This window comes from Peromyscus californicus, unplaced genomic scaffold (genome assembly GCF_007827085.1).
Source record: "Peromyscus californicus insignis strain IS unplaced genomic scaffold, ASM782708v3 Scaffold_6__1_contigs__length_162567912, whole genome shotgun sequence".
Classification (NCBI taxonomy): domain Eukaryota; kingdom Metazoa; phylum Chordata; class Mammalia; order Rodentia; family Cricetidae; genus Peromyscus; species Peromyscus californicus.
This window is the reverse complement of record NW_026294584.1, coordinates 110646407-110662002: the sequence shown is the minus strand read 5'-3', so window position 1 is coordinate 110662002 and position 15596 is coordinate 110646407. Positions and strand designations below refer to the sequence as shown.

Below are 15596 nucleotides of genomic sequence, written 5' to 3'. Positions count from 1 at the left end.
CCTTGGCATGGCAACAGTATACATTCCCTCCAGACTTCATCCACCACCACACCAGGCCTTACTTTCGCAGTCATGTTCCCTAATGCTCTGAAGGGGGAGGGGGTGAGGTATCCTGAGGCTCTTCTTAGTTGGTGAGACATCTGGTTTCCCTCTGGTAGGAGAGTGAGCACCCTGACCCTCACCCACTATAGCGCTTACACGTTAGAGCCGCCACTGCAGGGATGCAGATCAAGCGTGCCCATCAGTGTGGGCACAAAGAAAACGTTCAGCTGCTGACAGGGAAAAGAGATCTATGAATTTTAAAGCAGAAAGAAGGAGCCTCCAAGCCTTCATTTGTGTCTGTTTGCTTGATGGCCATCCCTTCTGCAAGTCCGCTGCCATGACAAAGCCAATGCCCACAGGATAAATTAGGGAAGTCACTTTGCCTTTGTCTTCCACCAAGACAACTGGACTTGGCGGACTGTGGCTGACTAGGAGTTACCTACAGAATGTTGGAGCCTGCAGTTTCTGTTCGTATCTGGGATAAACAGGACAGAGCTCTGGGTGGGACGACGACACTGGCTGAGCAGGGTGAAAGTGGTACATGGCAGAGGCAGGGTCCTCTGCTATGGCCGATCACATTCCTGGTCTCTGACCTTTACCATGTTTCAGTGACCTCTTGGATGCTTGTTCCAAATGTGCTTGGTACCAAGTTGCATTTTCATTTTCTCTTCCTTGAGCCCTTTCCTCTTGTGCTGTGCCTAGCAAGGGTCATCCCCAAGGCTACCTGAGTATATCTCCCATCTCTCCTGCTGCCTCCTTTGGTTGCTAAAGGCATCTGTTCCCATCAGTGGTGCCTTCTCCTCCCAGTGTTTGGGTCTCATTCTTCTCAAGCCGTTCTCCAGCTCCCCGTTTTCTATGCACTCTGCACCTTGTGTTGCTCTCCACCTCACCAGAGCCCTCCTTCATCGATCTCCGCCTTCAGCGTTCTTTGCAGACGTGTCCTACTTGGGACTGCTTTCATTGCAGTGATAAATATCCCTCCCCTTTCCTCCCCTTAATAACTAGCACCCCACCTTTCCCCCCAGTGACCCTCCTTCTTCTTAGTGTTCACTTCCTCTTCACCAGCTTACACCACATGTGGCACTGGAGGGAATCAAGCCTGTAGCTGCTTCACTGTGTCTGGATGGATCAACATATAGTCATGTTTAAACTGTGCTGCTCCTGATCTGTAAACCAGCTTTGCAGATACTAGCCTGAAGCATTCCTCAGAAGAGGGAGAGCTTCTGTGAATGGAAAGTTTTAATCTGCACTAATCTACTCTCTTAGGCAGTTCAAGTTTCACTCTTTTCACCTCTAGATAGATAATGTGCATAACCAGTATCTCTGCCACTTGGGTATCTGCAGCCTTGTCATAACTATAAGCTGAGTCTTCTCTACAGAAGATAACCCTGCAGCATGCCGTGCCCCCACGCTCTAGGTGGTGTTGATGGCTGGAGGCAGATGTGACAGACAGCTAATTCTCTTTGACCATTGTCATACAAAGGAGCTTTATGGTGAGGTCTAATGGCATCAAGGCCAGAGGCTTCTGAGGAGGACATCTGTGCTCTTTGTCTTTAATCTTCTCTCCTGGTACCTCTGCCCTAGTGGCCACTTGCCAAGGCCAGCCTGGTCTCTTTGCCTCCCAAAGAAGTCCAGATCTCACAGGTACCTGTTGACTTGGCTTACCTGAGAATCACTGCCTTGTTGTTCTGCACCCATCTGACCAGGCCCAGGGGCTGGGCCTTTGAGGGAACCCAGCAGGCTGCTCCCCATCAGAGTTCTCATCTTGGTAAGAAATTGAGAACTGAGCAGATCAAAATATTACTTTCTTTGCTGATCAAAAAGGTATTTAAGTATTCACCTTGCACCTCACTGTGGCTCTTTTTTACTGCGAACTCCAGGTTTAGTCAGGTTTTCCTGGACTCGGGCACTGCTTGATTTCACCAGGTCTACCTCCTCTAAAGCAGAAGCCCTCGGAGCAGTAGGTGACCTGGGCTTGCCCTGGGGGAACAGACTTGTCTCTCCATGCCAGAATTCTCCAATCAAATTCCGCGCCCCCCCCCCCCATCTCTTTCTCAAGGCAGACACTGGTGGGTGAGGAAGAAACGGGTGCTATGCTAATCAGTACTGGCCCTCAATGCACATCTCAGACCATTCTGTCCATAGAGTGGTTGGCTCTGGTCAAGCTTGTCAGTTCAGACAGTGGGCAGTCTTTTCAAGAAACAAGCACATGGCACCATTTGTCTGAGCTATAGCTCCAGGTGGAGCTGTTTTAATGAAGAGTGGTTAGAGCATGGTAGGCACCAGGACCACTGTAGCTAACACAGACTCACTGTCTGCTTTCTGGATATTATCTGTGTGAGCGATCAGTTCATGTCTTCATGCCTCAGTTTCTTCATGTAACACTCTAAGTTAGACTGATCTGCACCTTGCCATTAGGGAGGAGACCTGCAGGGGGATTCTGTCCCTTGTTTTACAGATGATAGGTTAACCTGCAATAAGACTATTCCAGAGAACACCACCTGGAAACTATTCCTAGGCTCTCCAGATAGACTTTGTGACAGTGTTTTAGAGCAGGGAAGACAGATAGCTTCCATCTCATGCCACCTTCTGCTTATTGGCCATGGCTGTTGGGAGTGTTGTACCAGTAAAACCCTGATGCATCGTAGCTCAGAAGTAAATGTTTCCATAGTGATGATTGCACACTGCAAGTATCAAAAGGAATGGTGGGGGCTTTTGAGGTAAGCATTTGCCATTGGCAAGTCAAATCATACAGGGGATTTTCTCCCCTAGAAATACAGCAAAGCAAGGCTGCAAACTTGGAAAGAACCAAATGAGGCTATTTCTTACCTCACACAGTCCATCAGCCGTGAGGATAGGCATTCTGATTGTAAGCTTTCCTGTGAAGAGCCTGCCCTTGGCCTTTGTGGCCATATAACCCTGCTGCAGTTCTCAGGTCTCCGTAGTGTTGAAGCAGCTCTGGATAGTGCAGGGGGAGATGGCCATCCCTGGTTCCTAATAAGTCTTTTAGTACAAAAACAAACATCAAAACAGGTCTGGCTTGTGAGCCATAGTTGTAGACCCCTGAAGTGGAAAAGAGCCCAGCAGCAAGGCCTAGAGTTCTGGAAACCCCTTGTACTATCCATTTCTACATCTAGCTCTGGGCTCAGCATATAAATGTTTTGTGAGAGTCAAGTTAGAATTTGGCAAGCAATATCAAGCTCTTCAAATACAGTTTTCTCTCAAGGAAAATATTAGCATTAGAGTCCACACTCAGTCATTTCCCTCTCCTACTCCCAGAGTCACATCCCATAATGCACTTCTCAGGCAGTCTATTAGTATGCTTTGTGCTGCTGTGACAAAATACCTAGGTCTGGGTACTTGATCAAGAAAAGTGGTTTATTTAGCTCTACTTCTGAAGAGCTGGCATCTCATCTCTGAGATCCTGGATGGTAACACTTGGCCAAGCTGAATTTAGAAGAGATCATCCGGCAAGCTAAGGGGCAGGAGAGCAGGCACAATTGTGCATACCTGTGACAGCAGCACTTGGAAGCTGGAGGCAGGATTAGGAACTCAGAGTCAACCTGGGCTACATAGAGTTTGAGACCAGCCTGGACTACGTGAGAAAAAAAGACAAGAGACCAAAGCAAGGGCACCTCACTCTTGTTGTGCAGCACATTTTAGGATAAACTAGTCCAGTTCATGAGACCTGAATTAGTCTTTGAAGGGTACGTCCTTATGACATAATTACCTGTTACGAACCTGGAGGGCCCAGCTTCCAGTCAGTACCAGGGTAGTAAGAAAACCCATGAATGCAGTGAGGGCTAGACCTTTTCTATCTGAGAGGAAAATAAGGGAACACACACTTTCTGGTGGTAACTTTCTCTTTTATTTCATCTTAAAAAAAATTCTCTATGAAAATCTCTCTTGCTCTCTCTCCTGCCTAGCTACTCATCCTCTCTCCTCAGCTTCCTCTGCACACCCACACACGCACTGTAACAATCCCTCACTCCTCGTTCCCTCTTCTCCCTCACACTTTTTTCTCTACCCATTCAGCTGCATCCCTCACTCAGCGCGCGCGCGCACACACACACACACACACACACACACACACACACACACACACCTCTGCCCAGCTCTATACACAACAGCTCTCTCCATAGCTCCACACAGCCTTCCTCCCACAGCCAAACTCTGCACAAATATGAGTTACATTTTCAAGGTCACAAAGCATTTCTTGAGTAAACAATCAGAGACAGAGCCAAACTGATACACATAAGTAATCACACGGTTTATCTCAGGTTATAAAGGTCACATTGACCGGCCAGTGAGTAACACTTGGCCAAGCATGTAGCCTGAGTAGTTAGTGTTCCTAGACAGAATGACACTGAAATTCAGGACTTACCAATAACAGTTAGTTGCTCAACCTTGAGTGGTTGGGGTATGTGCAGAAAGAATTACTATAGGGAGTTATGTCTACCAGACTTGCTTCAAGTCTTACCTTGATTCAGCAATAACACCTGAATTTACCTTTGTGTATTCTCCACAGGGGCATCTAGTCTGTTTTGAATTTGTTCTGAAATCTAAAATTAGCTGTCTTTGTGACTAAGAATACTGTTACTTTCCTGTGTCAGTTATGAAAAATAATCTAGTGTTATTTCTAATCATCAGAATTATACAGCTTAAACAGAAATCATCTTCCTGACCATCCACAGCTATATGTGTGCCCAAAGATGTAAAACACACACCAGTGGGCTGTGGAAAGAACCCCACAGCTGTTCTTTTTAGGGAGGTAAGTGGTGGCTCATGAGAAAGTTATAGCCAGAAAACAACCGGTTTCCACAGACAGCGACCCCACAGACTTTGCCTAGTGGGGCTCCCCAACAGAGTTATTTGTCTGGTGGGTCGAGCTGTTAAATACTAGTTATCACCTGCTGTATATTCCCATGACCCTTGGCAATTACCTTCTATTAGAACCCACTTCTTAAAGTTTCCACCAACTCATGCCACCATGCCGAAGAGCAAACCTAGAGCACATGAATCTTTAAGGGGGCCATGCTTGTTATAACCAAACTATAGCAAGAAGCAATGGAGTTCAAGGTCAGCATTTTAGACTGACACCTGCCATTGTCAAAGTTACCTTACATTATCCATAAGTTAGAGGACACAAGGATTGAAAACTAGAGGAACATACAAGGAAGGTATAAAAGGAAAGACTTTGCAGATTTTAAGATCTCTTCAAAAGATATGTCCTATAGCATTCATAAGACCTAAGCAAGTTCATGACAGGCCAAATCCCAGCACAGGGAGCACAGAGAAAGATGAAGCCCATCCCTAGCTAAGGAGCTATTGGCAACTGGTAGCTGCTGGAAGAAGGAGAGTAAGGTTTTTTTCAGAGGGTAGCCCCTAGAAAATAAATACATTCTAATGGAGGTCCACACACCCAAGAATATGTAGGCAGCACAAATTGTACTTGGGTGAAAAAAGAAGATAAAAGTTGAGTGAATGGGAAGAGGGTGGATGTGAGAGGAGTTGGGAGGAGGGGACGAGTATGATCAAAACACACTATGTGAATTCTCAAAGAGTGAATACAACTTTTAAAAATAACCAAAGGTCTGTCCTGTTCCTGTAGATGATGAGAGTGAGTATAGTGCTGCAGCCTGTTTTGCTTGCCAGAGGGTTCTTTGCATTCTAATTTAATAGTGCAGTTGAACATGGCTTGCATTAATATTTATGCTACTTTTTTGAGGGATAACATAATTGAAAGCAAAAGCATATGTATCTAGGATTAGCTCTCAGTGAACACACATTAGACTTGATCCTGAACCTTGCTTTTGTGATCGGAAGAATGCACCTTGGTCAGAGACTTCCTGCTACCAAAGCTGATTACTTCCACAGAAGTCCTGTAAACAAATATCCTGTCCACACAGTGTATGTGTTCTTACCATGGCTATGATATAACTCCATAGGCCATCCTGTATCAGCCTCAATTTTCATAAAAAGTAGGAGGTTCAAGGTGCTTTGATAAGATGCTCACCCAAGAATGAAGAATCTCAATCCTCAAATGGACAGGGACTTTCTCAAGTCATTCAGCTACTTGGGGATAAAGCCAGGTGTAAGGTAATCAGTGTGGGCCTAATTTTACTCTTTTGCTTGTGGACATCTGGTTTTCCCAGCACCATTTGTTGATGATGTTGTCTTTTCTGCAATGTGTTTTTGGCATCTATATCAACTATCAGATGGTTTTAGTTGTGTACTCAGTATATTCGGGTCTTCTATTTTGTTTCATTGTTCTTCGTGTCTGTTTTTGTGCCAGTACCATATGACTGTTTTTATTACTGTAACCTCATAATACACTTTGAAATTTGGAATGACAATCCCTCCAGCCTTGTTCTTTTTGCTAAAGATAGCGTTGGCTATCTGGGGCCTTTTGTGGTTCCATGTGAATTTTAACATTTTTTTTGTGATGATTTGAATGTGAATGGCCCCCAAAGGCTTCTATCTTTGAATGTTTGGTCCTCAGTTGGTGGAACTGTTTGGCAAGGATTAGGAGGTAGGACCTTGTTGGAGAAGATGTGTCACTGGGGGTGGGCTTTCAGGCTTCAAACATCCATGCCATTCCAGTTAGCTCTCTCACTGCCTCGGGTCAGAATGTAAGCTCTCAGCTACTGCCCCAGTGTCATGACTGCCTTCCTGCTGCTGTGCTTCCTGCCATAATGGTTATGGAATCACCCTCTGAACTGTAAACAAGCCCCCAGTTTAATGCTTTTCTTTTATAAGTTTCCTTGGTCATAGTGCCTCTTCACAGTAAAAATAAAGTAGCTAAGATTTTTTTCTTCTATGTCTGTGAAGAATGTTGTAGGGATTTTGATTAGAATTGCATTGAATCTGTAAATTGCTTTTGGTAGAATGATCATTCTCACAATATTAATTCTACTGATCCTCGAGTATGTAAGATCTTTCATTTTCTAGTCTCTTCCTCAGTGTCCTTTCTTCAGAGATTTAAAGTTCATTGTAGAGACTTTGCCTCTTTGGTGAGATTTGTTCTTAGATGTTTATGTTCTTTGGGGCTATTGTGGATGGGAGTGTGTCCATGATCTCTTTCTCAGCATGCTTGTTCAATTTATTCCATTTCTAAAAGAATAACAAGAGAAAAGAGATGTGATGCATTATCTAAATTAACAGTCCTCCAGAAAACAGCTTTTCTCTATCTGATAATGGCTTGAAAGGAGGAGCAGGGCACAGGGACACAACTCTCAGGAGTCTGCTGCTGCGTAGAAAGTCCTGTTTCCACTCCAAGGAAAGAAAAGAGGCCTCAGTTAGACAGAGCAGAGCTCTGGACCATTTCAGACGCTGTAAGCCATACTGTCTGTATCACCGCCCTGGCTCTGCCATTGTTGAGCATAGCAATCAGCAGTCTGCAAGCGCATCAGCTTGGCCGTGCTCCATCAAAATTCTATTTATGAGCATTGAAATTTGAATTTCATGTAATTTTCATGTATCACAAAATATTATTCTGATTTTTCGCTCAGCTATTTAAAAATATGAAAACTATTCTTAGCTTACAAGTAGCATGCAAAGAGGCTGTGGGCTGCACTGGCTCTAAAGCCATAGTGTGCCAGCCCTGACTAGAACAGGAGGCTGAATCAGGCCTGTGATAGCTCACTGACTGACAAAGTAAATTCCCTAGCCTTGGTTTCCTCTAGTGAGAGCAAGTGAAGGTTTAGCTTAAAGAACGCCAGTGTTCTTTTTCACGTGGTGCTCCACGGTGCATGGCTGTTAGGTGATTCTGGCGTCAGACAAATCTGAACTCTAGTCTTGTTTCATCTTCCAACTTGCTGGAGTCATTGGGTCAGTTGCTAAGTATCCTGGTGCCTTAGTTACATCATCTGTAAAATGGGGCTGAAATGCTCTTGACTTTAGGCTTGCTTTGAGAATTGAGTTTTATGATAGTTCAAAATCTGTAATCACATAGGGCAGCAAGCATGTGCTGTTTTCAATATTATCATCATATTCTCTTTAAAAATCTGGTAACATGTAGTCCATCTAGTGATGTCATTACATTTGTCTGAAAACCTGAGGGGTGGCTCCGTTGGTAAAGCGCCTACCGCACAAACCTGAGGACCTGCGTTCAGATCCCTGGAGCCCGTGTTACCTGTCACACCTGTGCTGTGGCCTGGTGGTGAGGGGAGATGAGCAGGTGCTGGCTTCCAGTCAGCCAGGCTGGCCAAATTGGTGAAGTCTAGGTTCAGTGAGAGACCCTGTCTGAAAACATAAGATAGAGAATGACTGAGGAAGATGCCCATTGTTGACCTCCGGCCCCCACAGGCACACGTGTTCACATACATACACACACACATGCTTATACATGTGAATACTTATTAAAATTGTGATTCAGGTTTCCGTACATTTCTGTACTGGAGTGCTTCTGGGGTAAAGGCTGGCCTGAGTTGGGGGAGGGAGATGCTGTGCCTTTTCACCCAAATCCTGTGAACTCTGGTGTTGTCTTCGCTCCTGTATGATGAAAGCATGATAAATTACCCCTGCGTATCTGTTTATAGCTCTCTTCCTCCACCCAGTGGCTGGAAGCCACTACCGTAGTGGTGGAGACATTTTTACATTTTTAATATGATTATTTTCTCATGTCCTCCAGCAGCAGAGCAAGAGTCTGTTTCGAGCCAGTGCCCCCTGTGGCTCCTCCATGTTGTCATTTTCAAGGCCTGTAAGTGGGTAGATAGCTTCACGGCCGATCGGCTGTCAAGCCAGAATTAAGAAATGCCAGGCGCCTGAGCCGTGCGAGTTGATCAGTTATGTGTTCAGGTGGTTATTAAGCATGTTGTCCTGCAGCCTCATTGAAAAGCATGGCAGCATTTAATAAATATTAGAGCATGTCAGCAGCACCATTTAAATGTGGCAAAGCGATCAATTTCCGTTGTAATTGTGTGCACAGGCATAAAAACTCTCTTTGGAACACTTAATTCCATGTCAGTTTAAAGTAGCTGTGATGGTTTCTATTTAGAGCTAAAGTCAGAAAAGGGGCTGGGGGATAGATGTCAGCCATGGAGGTCAGAGAGCAGAGGAAACCTCAGACACTCCAATAATGCCATTCGCCAACGGATCTCGAGGCTCACAGGCATTTGCCCAGGGCATCCTCGCTGCCCATGACCTGGTTTTTACTGGCTGCTTTTGTCTTTGCAACCTCTCTTCCCTTTCCCCTCCAGCTGCTTCCTCAACCAGAAGGAGGAAGCAAGTGGTAGTAACTGCTGGCCAGGCTAGGCTGTGGGCGAAGCCCAGCCATCCAGGGGAAAGCCAGGAGAAGACTTCCGAGAGACGGAGAAAAGAGAAAGGACGGGGCGGGTGCAGAGGCCACGTGGCAAGCTCCCTGTTTCTTCACTGTATGGATGCCTTTTCGACCATGCCTCTCTCTCTTCACATGTATCATTCTCTGGCTCGTTCCTCGGGACTCTCTCTTCTCTTGTATCTCTGGTTGGTCTCCCCATGAGCCCCTCCTGATTTCTGTCTGGTCATGGCACCTCTCTTTTGATCCATTTCTCATCACAGTCTTTACAGTCCATTTGCATCCTGCTTCTTCCAAGAATGCTAGAGTATGCTTAATAATTAAGACTGTAATTAAAGTGTAACAGCGAGTATAATTAAAACTCGCTTTAGTAGATCCTGGAATTAGGAAGCAGTTGGGTGTTTTGGTGTGGCACTGAAGGACTTGCCAGGAAGAAAGAGTGTAAGCTGCTCCCTTCACCCCCTCCCCCTGACCATGCCCACCTGCATAACCTGAGAGGGAGGCCTCTTCCCCTGGGCACCAGAGCTGCACAGTGAGAGAATTGGTAGCATCTCAGAGCCTGCCCTGGAGAGGAGCCGGGGCAGACAGAGTGCCTCAGGGCACGAAGTCACAGCCAAGGCCCCTCGAGAACCCTCTTACTTGCAAGATGATCAGAAAAGTATCTGCCCACACCTCTCTCCTCAGGCATCACCATGTGTGACTCTGTCTGTCCTCAGTCTGTCAGCTCAGATGTAACATGTGGCAGATACTGCAAGATACCCTGAGAAGCAAACTGGCACCGAAGTGGGTGTGTACTGCCCTGGCTGTAGGAAATGCCACTAAGCCTCCCCACGGGGCTCGTCCCTGCTGCCGTGGAGAGATCATGGAAGACTCTAGCAGCCCATTTGACAAGGCTGCTGTAGTTGGGACGTTGAAGGTGGTGGCAAGGAGTGTGGCCCAGGAGACTGGGAGAGACAGCTTCTAGTGAGTGGGTAGGTGTCCAGGGCAGAGGACGCTGGGGCTCTGGGTGCCTGCCTAGGCACTTGTGAATTTTAACATCCATCCTTTTTATTCCCCTTGAGAATACTGCTGCTAAGCCAGATGCTGCAGATGATATTAATTAAGGACCTGAATTATTTATGTTGTTGGTCGCAAGCTTCATATGTGAGTTTTTTAAAAATCAGCATCTAATTCATCCTCACATGAGGAGAACTCAGGGAGTAGTGAATAGAGAATTCTGAGTGAATGATTCTCAGAATGGATGGAACCATGAGAAAAACAAGCTAACCCCCAAAATCACAGGATGGGGGTGCAGGAGAGGCCAGTATGTTCCATGGCTGTGTGGAGGTCTGGGGACCTGGGTGCTGAGACTAGAGAATGATAGAAAGGAAAAGCTGTTGTTACTTTGTCTCTGGCAGACTGGGGGTGGGGACAGATGGCGAAGGTATCCCAGTCTATCTTGCTTTGAAAGGAGACAGACATTTACACATCAAATTTCTGGTCCAGAGATGTAATTTTGGGTCAGGTCAGGCTTCTGCTTCACTCTGTCGTTGCTCCATGAGGGCCACACCTACAGATTACTGTACGAATTCCTTAGTCTCTTACCTAACACATGCCGTAGTCCAAACCTGGTCTTGCTTCCCAGCCTCTGGAACTGGGACTCAAACCTTACCAAACTGGGGTTGTGTTAATGAAGTAATAAAGCTTTGCATCTGCCTGTGTATGGCAGATAATCCCGAAATTTGAACATGTAACAGAGGAGGTGTGAATATCTTACATATCCAAGGGCAGGAATCTGGGTATGACTTAGCTGGGTCCTCACCCTCAGTCTTCATCAGGTTGTAGTAGAGGTGTGTTGGGCAGAACTGCAGACACCTCACAGCTTGCTAAGGGGGTAGTTCACTTTCAAGCTGGCTTCTGTGGTTGGTAATAGGATTCTGTTCCTGGTTGCCTCATTCCTCCATAGCTGTTGGTTAGAGGTGGCCCTTGGGTGCTTGGAAAATGGGCTTTGTCTAGAGGGTGGCTTGAAACGTGGCCGTTTGCCAGCGTAAATAGAGAACTGTTAGAGCAGGCAGGACAGAGAGCACAGCCTTTGATGTAGTGATGTGTTGTGTACCCTAATAAACTTGCCTGGGGATCAGAGGACAGAGGCAGCCACCCAATTAGACATAGAGGACAGACAGTGGTGGCACACACCCTTAATCCTGTCACTCGGGAGGCAGAGATCCATCTGGATCTCTGTGAGTTCAAGGCCACACTGGAAACAGAACCAGGGATTGGTGGCACACGCCTTTAATCCTGACATGGCAGGAGGAAGAAAGGTGTATACGGCGTGAGGAATCAGGAACTAAAGCAGTTCAGCTGAGACCCTCAGAGGCTTTCAGTCTGAGGAAACAAAATCGGCTGAGGAGTTGGCAAGGTGAGGTTGGCTGTGGCTTGTTCTGTTTCTCTGATTTCTCAGCTTTCACCCCAATATCTGACTCTGGGTTTTTTATTAAAAGACCGTCTAAGAGTCAAACACTTTTATGTCTCACCTAAGAAGTTACATCCCATCCCTGTTAGATTCTGAGACAAAGCCAATGAGAGGCCTTGTCTCAGAAAAACAATGTGGACAGCCCCTGAGGATCTACACCTGAATTGGCATCTACATGTACACACACACACACACACACACACACACACACACACACACACACACACACAGTATTTGATTCAGAGTAAAGCCAGCCCCTGAATAACAGCCATGTTGATGTATCAGCCATGTTGATGTATCAGGGGTTTAGCATTATTGAAATCTCATTCTCATTCACATAGAGTCTGGGAGGATGAGTGAGTCCAATATTGGACTCCACATCATAATCGAGTGTCTAGGCCGAAGAAGTCATTGCCATCTGTAAAAAGGTGCCCCCCAGAGTTACCCTTACTGATAACATAGCTGAAAGTCAAACAGAGAAAAGTAGAAGTCTTGTGGAGATAGTTATGAGCATGTGTTCTGTATCCACTCACATTCTGTTGGGTAGACTTGTCATGTGATCCTACTTACCTGGAGGAGTACTTGGGAAATAATCTCTGTCCGGGCAGCCCCTTCCCAGCCCTACACTGCAGAAGGGAAGCAGAAATCTTTGCGGAAAGCTCACCATGTATGCCATAGAGACATTGTCGTTAACAAAATGCTTTCCCTCATATTATGTTGCCGTCTTCATATTACAAAGAAGTGCATGGAACATGCAGAATTATGTTATTACATAGAGCAGGTAAGTCTGTTCTCTGCCCCTCATCACCTCCATAAGCTCACTTACTTTATCTATAAAAGCAGGACAATAGGACCTACTCATAGCTCTTATTGAAATTCATATGCTGCATCTTAGTTGCTTGGCATTATACCTGGCATGCATAAGACATAGTGAATATTAGCTCCAAAGAAGACAGTTATGTGTGGAGATAAAGAAGCTGAAGCTCCGCCCTTCTCAGAGGGACTACTGACAATGATAGTGGCTGTGATAACAGGTGATACTTTCTTTGGTGCCCATGTTCCAGTAATGATGTCTCGCCCACACTCATGCAACCAGCCTTAGTTAAACTCAGTAGGTCACACACAACAAAGCCTGGAAAATCGGGAGTTGCTGAGAAGGGTTTTGTTGAGAGGAGGAGGGATGTGAGAGAGGGTAATGTCTCAGTGTTAAGAGCACTTGCTGCTGTTCCAGAGGACTTGGGTTTGATTCCCAACATTCGTAAGGTAGCTCATATCCATCTGTGATTCCAGTTCCAGGGTATCCGATGCCTTCTCCTGGCCTCTGCAGGCCAGGCATGAACAGACAGACATACATGCCAGCATAAAACAAAATATTTTGTTAAGTAGTTGAAACTGGAGGAAGTTAAGTGATTAACTAAACACCGTACTCTAAATGCATGGCAGAGGTGAAGGCTTCAGTGCCTTCCGCTGGTCATTGCTCACGGGGCCCATTGTTCGATTCCCACTGCTCTAGCAGACTCAGTGTCCCAGAAGAGCCAGTGCTACCATATCAGCGCAGTCCGCTCACCTGGCCATCGTCTCTGTGTAAGACATGCTGACCTGACTGAATGCCTGTTCTTATCTGGGCCAGTAGAGAAAGGCCATCTGGCAGCTGGATAAGAACACAGGAGCAGTTTCATGAGATGCTTACGTCACTTTCTCCCAGACTCAGTGAAGAGACAGCTCCAGTTCAGATTTTCTTCCTTCAAACTTACTGAGCAAGTGGCTGAGAAACTTACTGTGTGCATGATCTTAGGGAGTGTTTATTTCTCTTTTTTGGAGTACTGGAGAAAACACAGGCAGTGTCATCTAATACGAGTTCATTAAAGTGAAAAGGGGAGGGGAGAACGTGTCATCTGGGTATATCTGAAAAGCCGGAGCTTGACAAGAAAAAGCCGTATGCGTTGAATTAACTGTTGGCATCAAGGGAAACCAGGCATCCTAGGATTTCAGTTGTCCACTGTGACTGGGTGTGCCACTTGCAGTTGAATTTGACAGTTGTCATTGTCCCCCCTTTAGGAACTAATGTCCAGGAGGCTCAGAAGATCCTCCAAAGCAGTGGACTCCCCATTACACCAGCCAAGGACCTGGAGGATGCAGCCAAGAAAGCTGTTGCCAGTGTGGCAAAGAAGTGATTGCTTTCCGTGGCTCCTGTGAAGAAGGGCACTTTCCTCAACACTGTGAAAGCAATGTTATCTCACTGGGAAAGGGTCACACACAAGGATCATTATCTGAAAAATTCTTAAGTCTGAACTTTCTCAAATAAGCTATCCAGAGTGCCTAAAGCTGATTTTTCACTGTAGTCATTGAAAAAAAAAAAAAAAAAATCACATCTCACAGTTTCACACTTTCTCTTGCCCAGTCAGTAGCAGGGTCTGCCAGCTCTGGGCCACAGTCAATGTGGCCAAATAATGTGCACAGGTACAGTATTTGAAGCCTGATCTAGGTCCATCCACAAGAACTTTGTGGACCTTTAATCTTCTATAATAGAAAAATTGCAGGACTCACAAGTTCAAACAGGATTCTATTTAACACAGTGACTTCCAGAAGGACTCATTGAGGAACAGTGGTTTCCACAGGCTCCTAATTCCAACACTCTTAGAAAGCCCAGGAACGTTCTAAAGTGTGGTTTCTGTTGAGAGTCCCATATTAATACATGTACATTGCACACATTTTACCCTGTGCCTTAATGTTGAATATACTGCCTGCCTCACACCAAATTGCAGCCAGAAGCCTTAGTTACAAATTTAAATGAAAGGTTCAGTTTCATGTCGGAGTTGGTGAATGCTGGTTTTTATGAAACAGTGTTTGAGCCATTTCATTGAGCGGCAAAACTGAAGATCAAGCTGTGTTGGTGGCGAGGCTTTTCCCTCTCATCCCTTCCACCTCATATCTACCAGCTTGTCAGAGATGGGAAATGTCAGTGGAGAGAAGGTGGCCTTTCTAATAATGTGCTTTTTTGTGATGGGAATTTTCTTAATTTGATTTTTTTGTTTAATTTTGATAAATTTGTATTGATATACATTTTAAATAAAATCGTTTTTCAGTGGTATGTTAGCTGCTTATTTCTCGTTTCTGTCAATTTATCATTGCTTCGCCATTCTTTTCCTGTGAAGGCACCAGCCTTTGTGCCTGAATGCTAACTCCAGTTAGGAAACTGCAGTTGACCCCAGATTGTTCCAGCTCCACTCTGCCTTGTCATGTGACCATTGCTGTGGCAGGTGATTCAGTGAAGGACTAAAATTTCCATATTAGACACAAGTCCAGAAATACATCTCTGATCTTGGACAGGGTGACGTGGTCCAGTCAAACACTGTGATGTACACCAGGGGCCACCCTTCACAGTTTTCCCATCCACACACCAGTGCATTGCTGGCTACACGATTTTGTTCGGTCATTTTACATTACTTTCACACACTTCACAAATGGATAAAGTAAAAAGTGTATATATATATATATATATATATATATATACACACACACACACACACACACACACACACACACACACACACACACGTGCGCCATGGAGAAATAAAACATCAACTGGATCAAGTCGTATGTCTTTTCTTGAACACCGCACTGAGTGAAGACTATTAAGTCTCTTTAAGCTTTGTTTTCTGATAGCTTAATAACTAGTTTACACAGTAAAAAGAAGTAAACGTGAATTTTGTCAATTAGCTAACAACAGTATGAGCTTTGTTCTTTGTAAAGGCTTGTGTCTGTCTTGTATATTGATGTTTCTAATTAAGCAGTTTGGAGGCAGGAAGAAATGAAACCATACAC

At 45.3% G+C, this 15596-nt stretch overlaps 1 protein-coding gene across 1 annotated transcript in view; it reads left to right on the top strand.

The window, feature by feature from the left end:
- The window catches only part of Suclg2 (succinate-CoA ligase GDP-forming subunit beta), a 279727-nt gene extending 264865 nt beyond the window's left edge, over positions 1–14862 (top strand). Inside the window, exon 11 of the mRNA XM_052720183.1 lies at positions 13830–14862. Coding sequence (XP_052576143.1) covers positions 13830–13945 — 116 coding nt within the window. The 3' untranslated portion in view covers positions 13946–14862. The remainder of the gene's footprint in view (positions 1–13829) is intronic.
- The last annotated feature ends 734 nt before the right edge of the window (positions 14863–15596 follow it).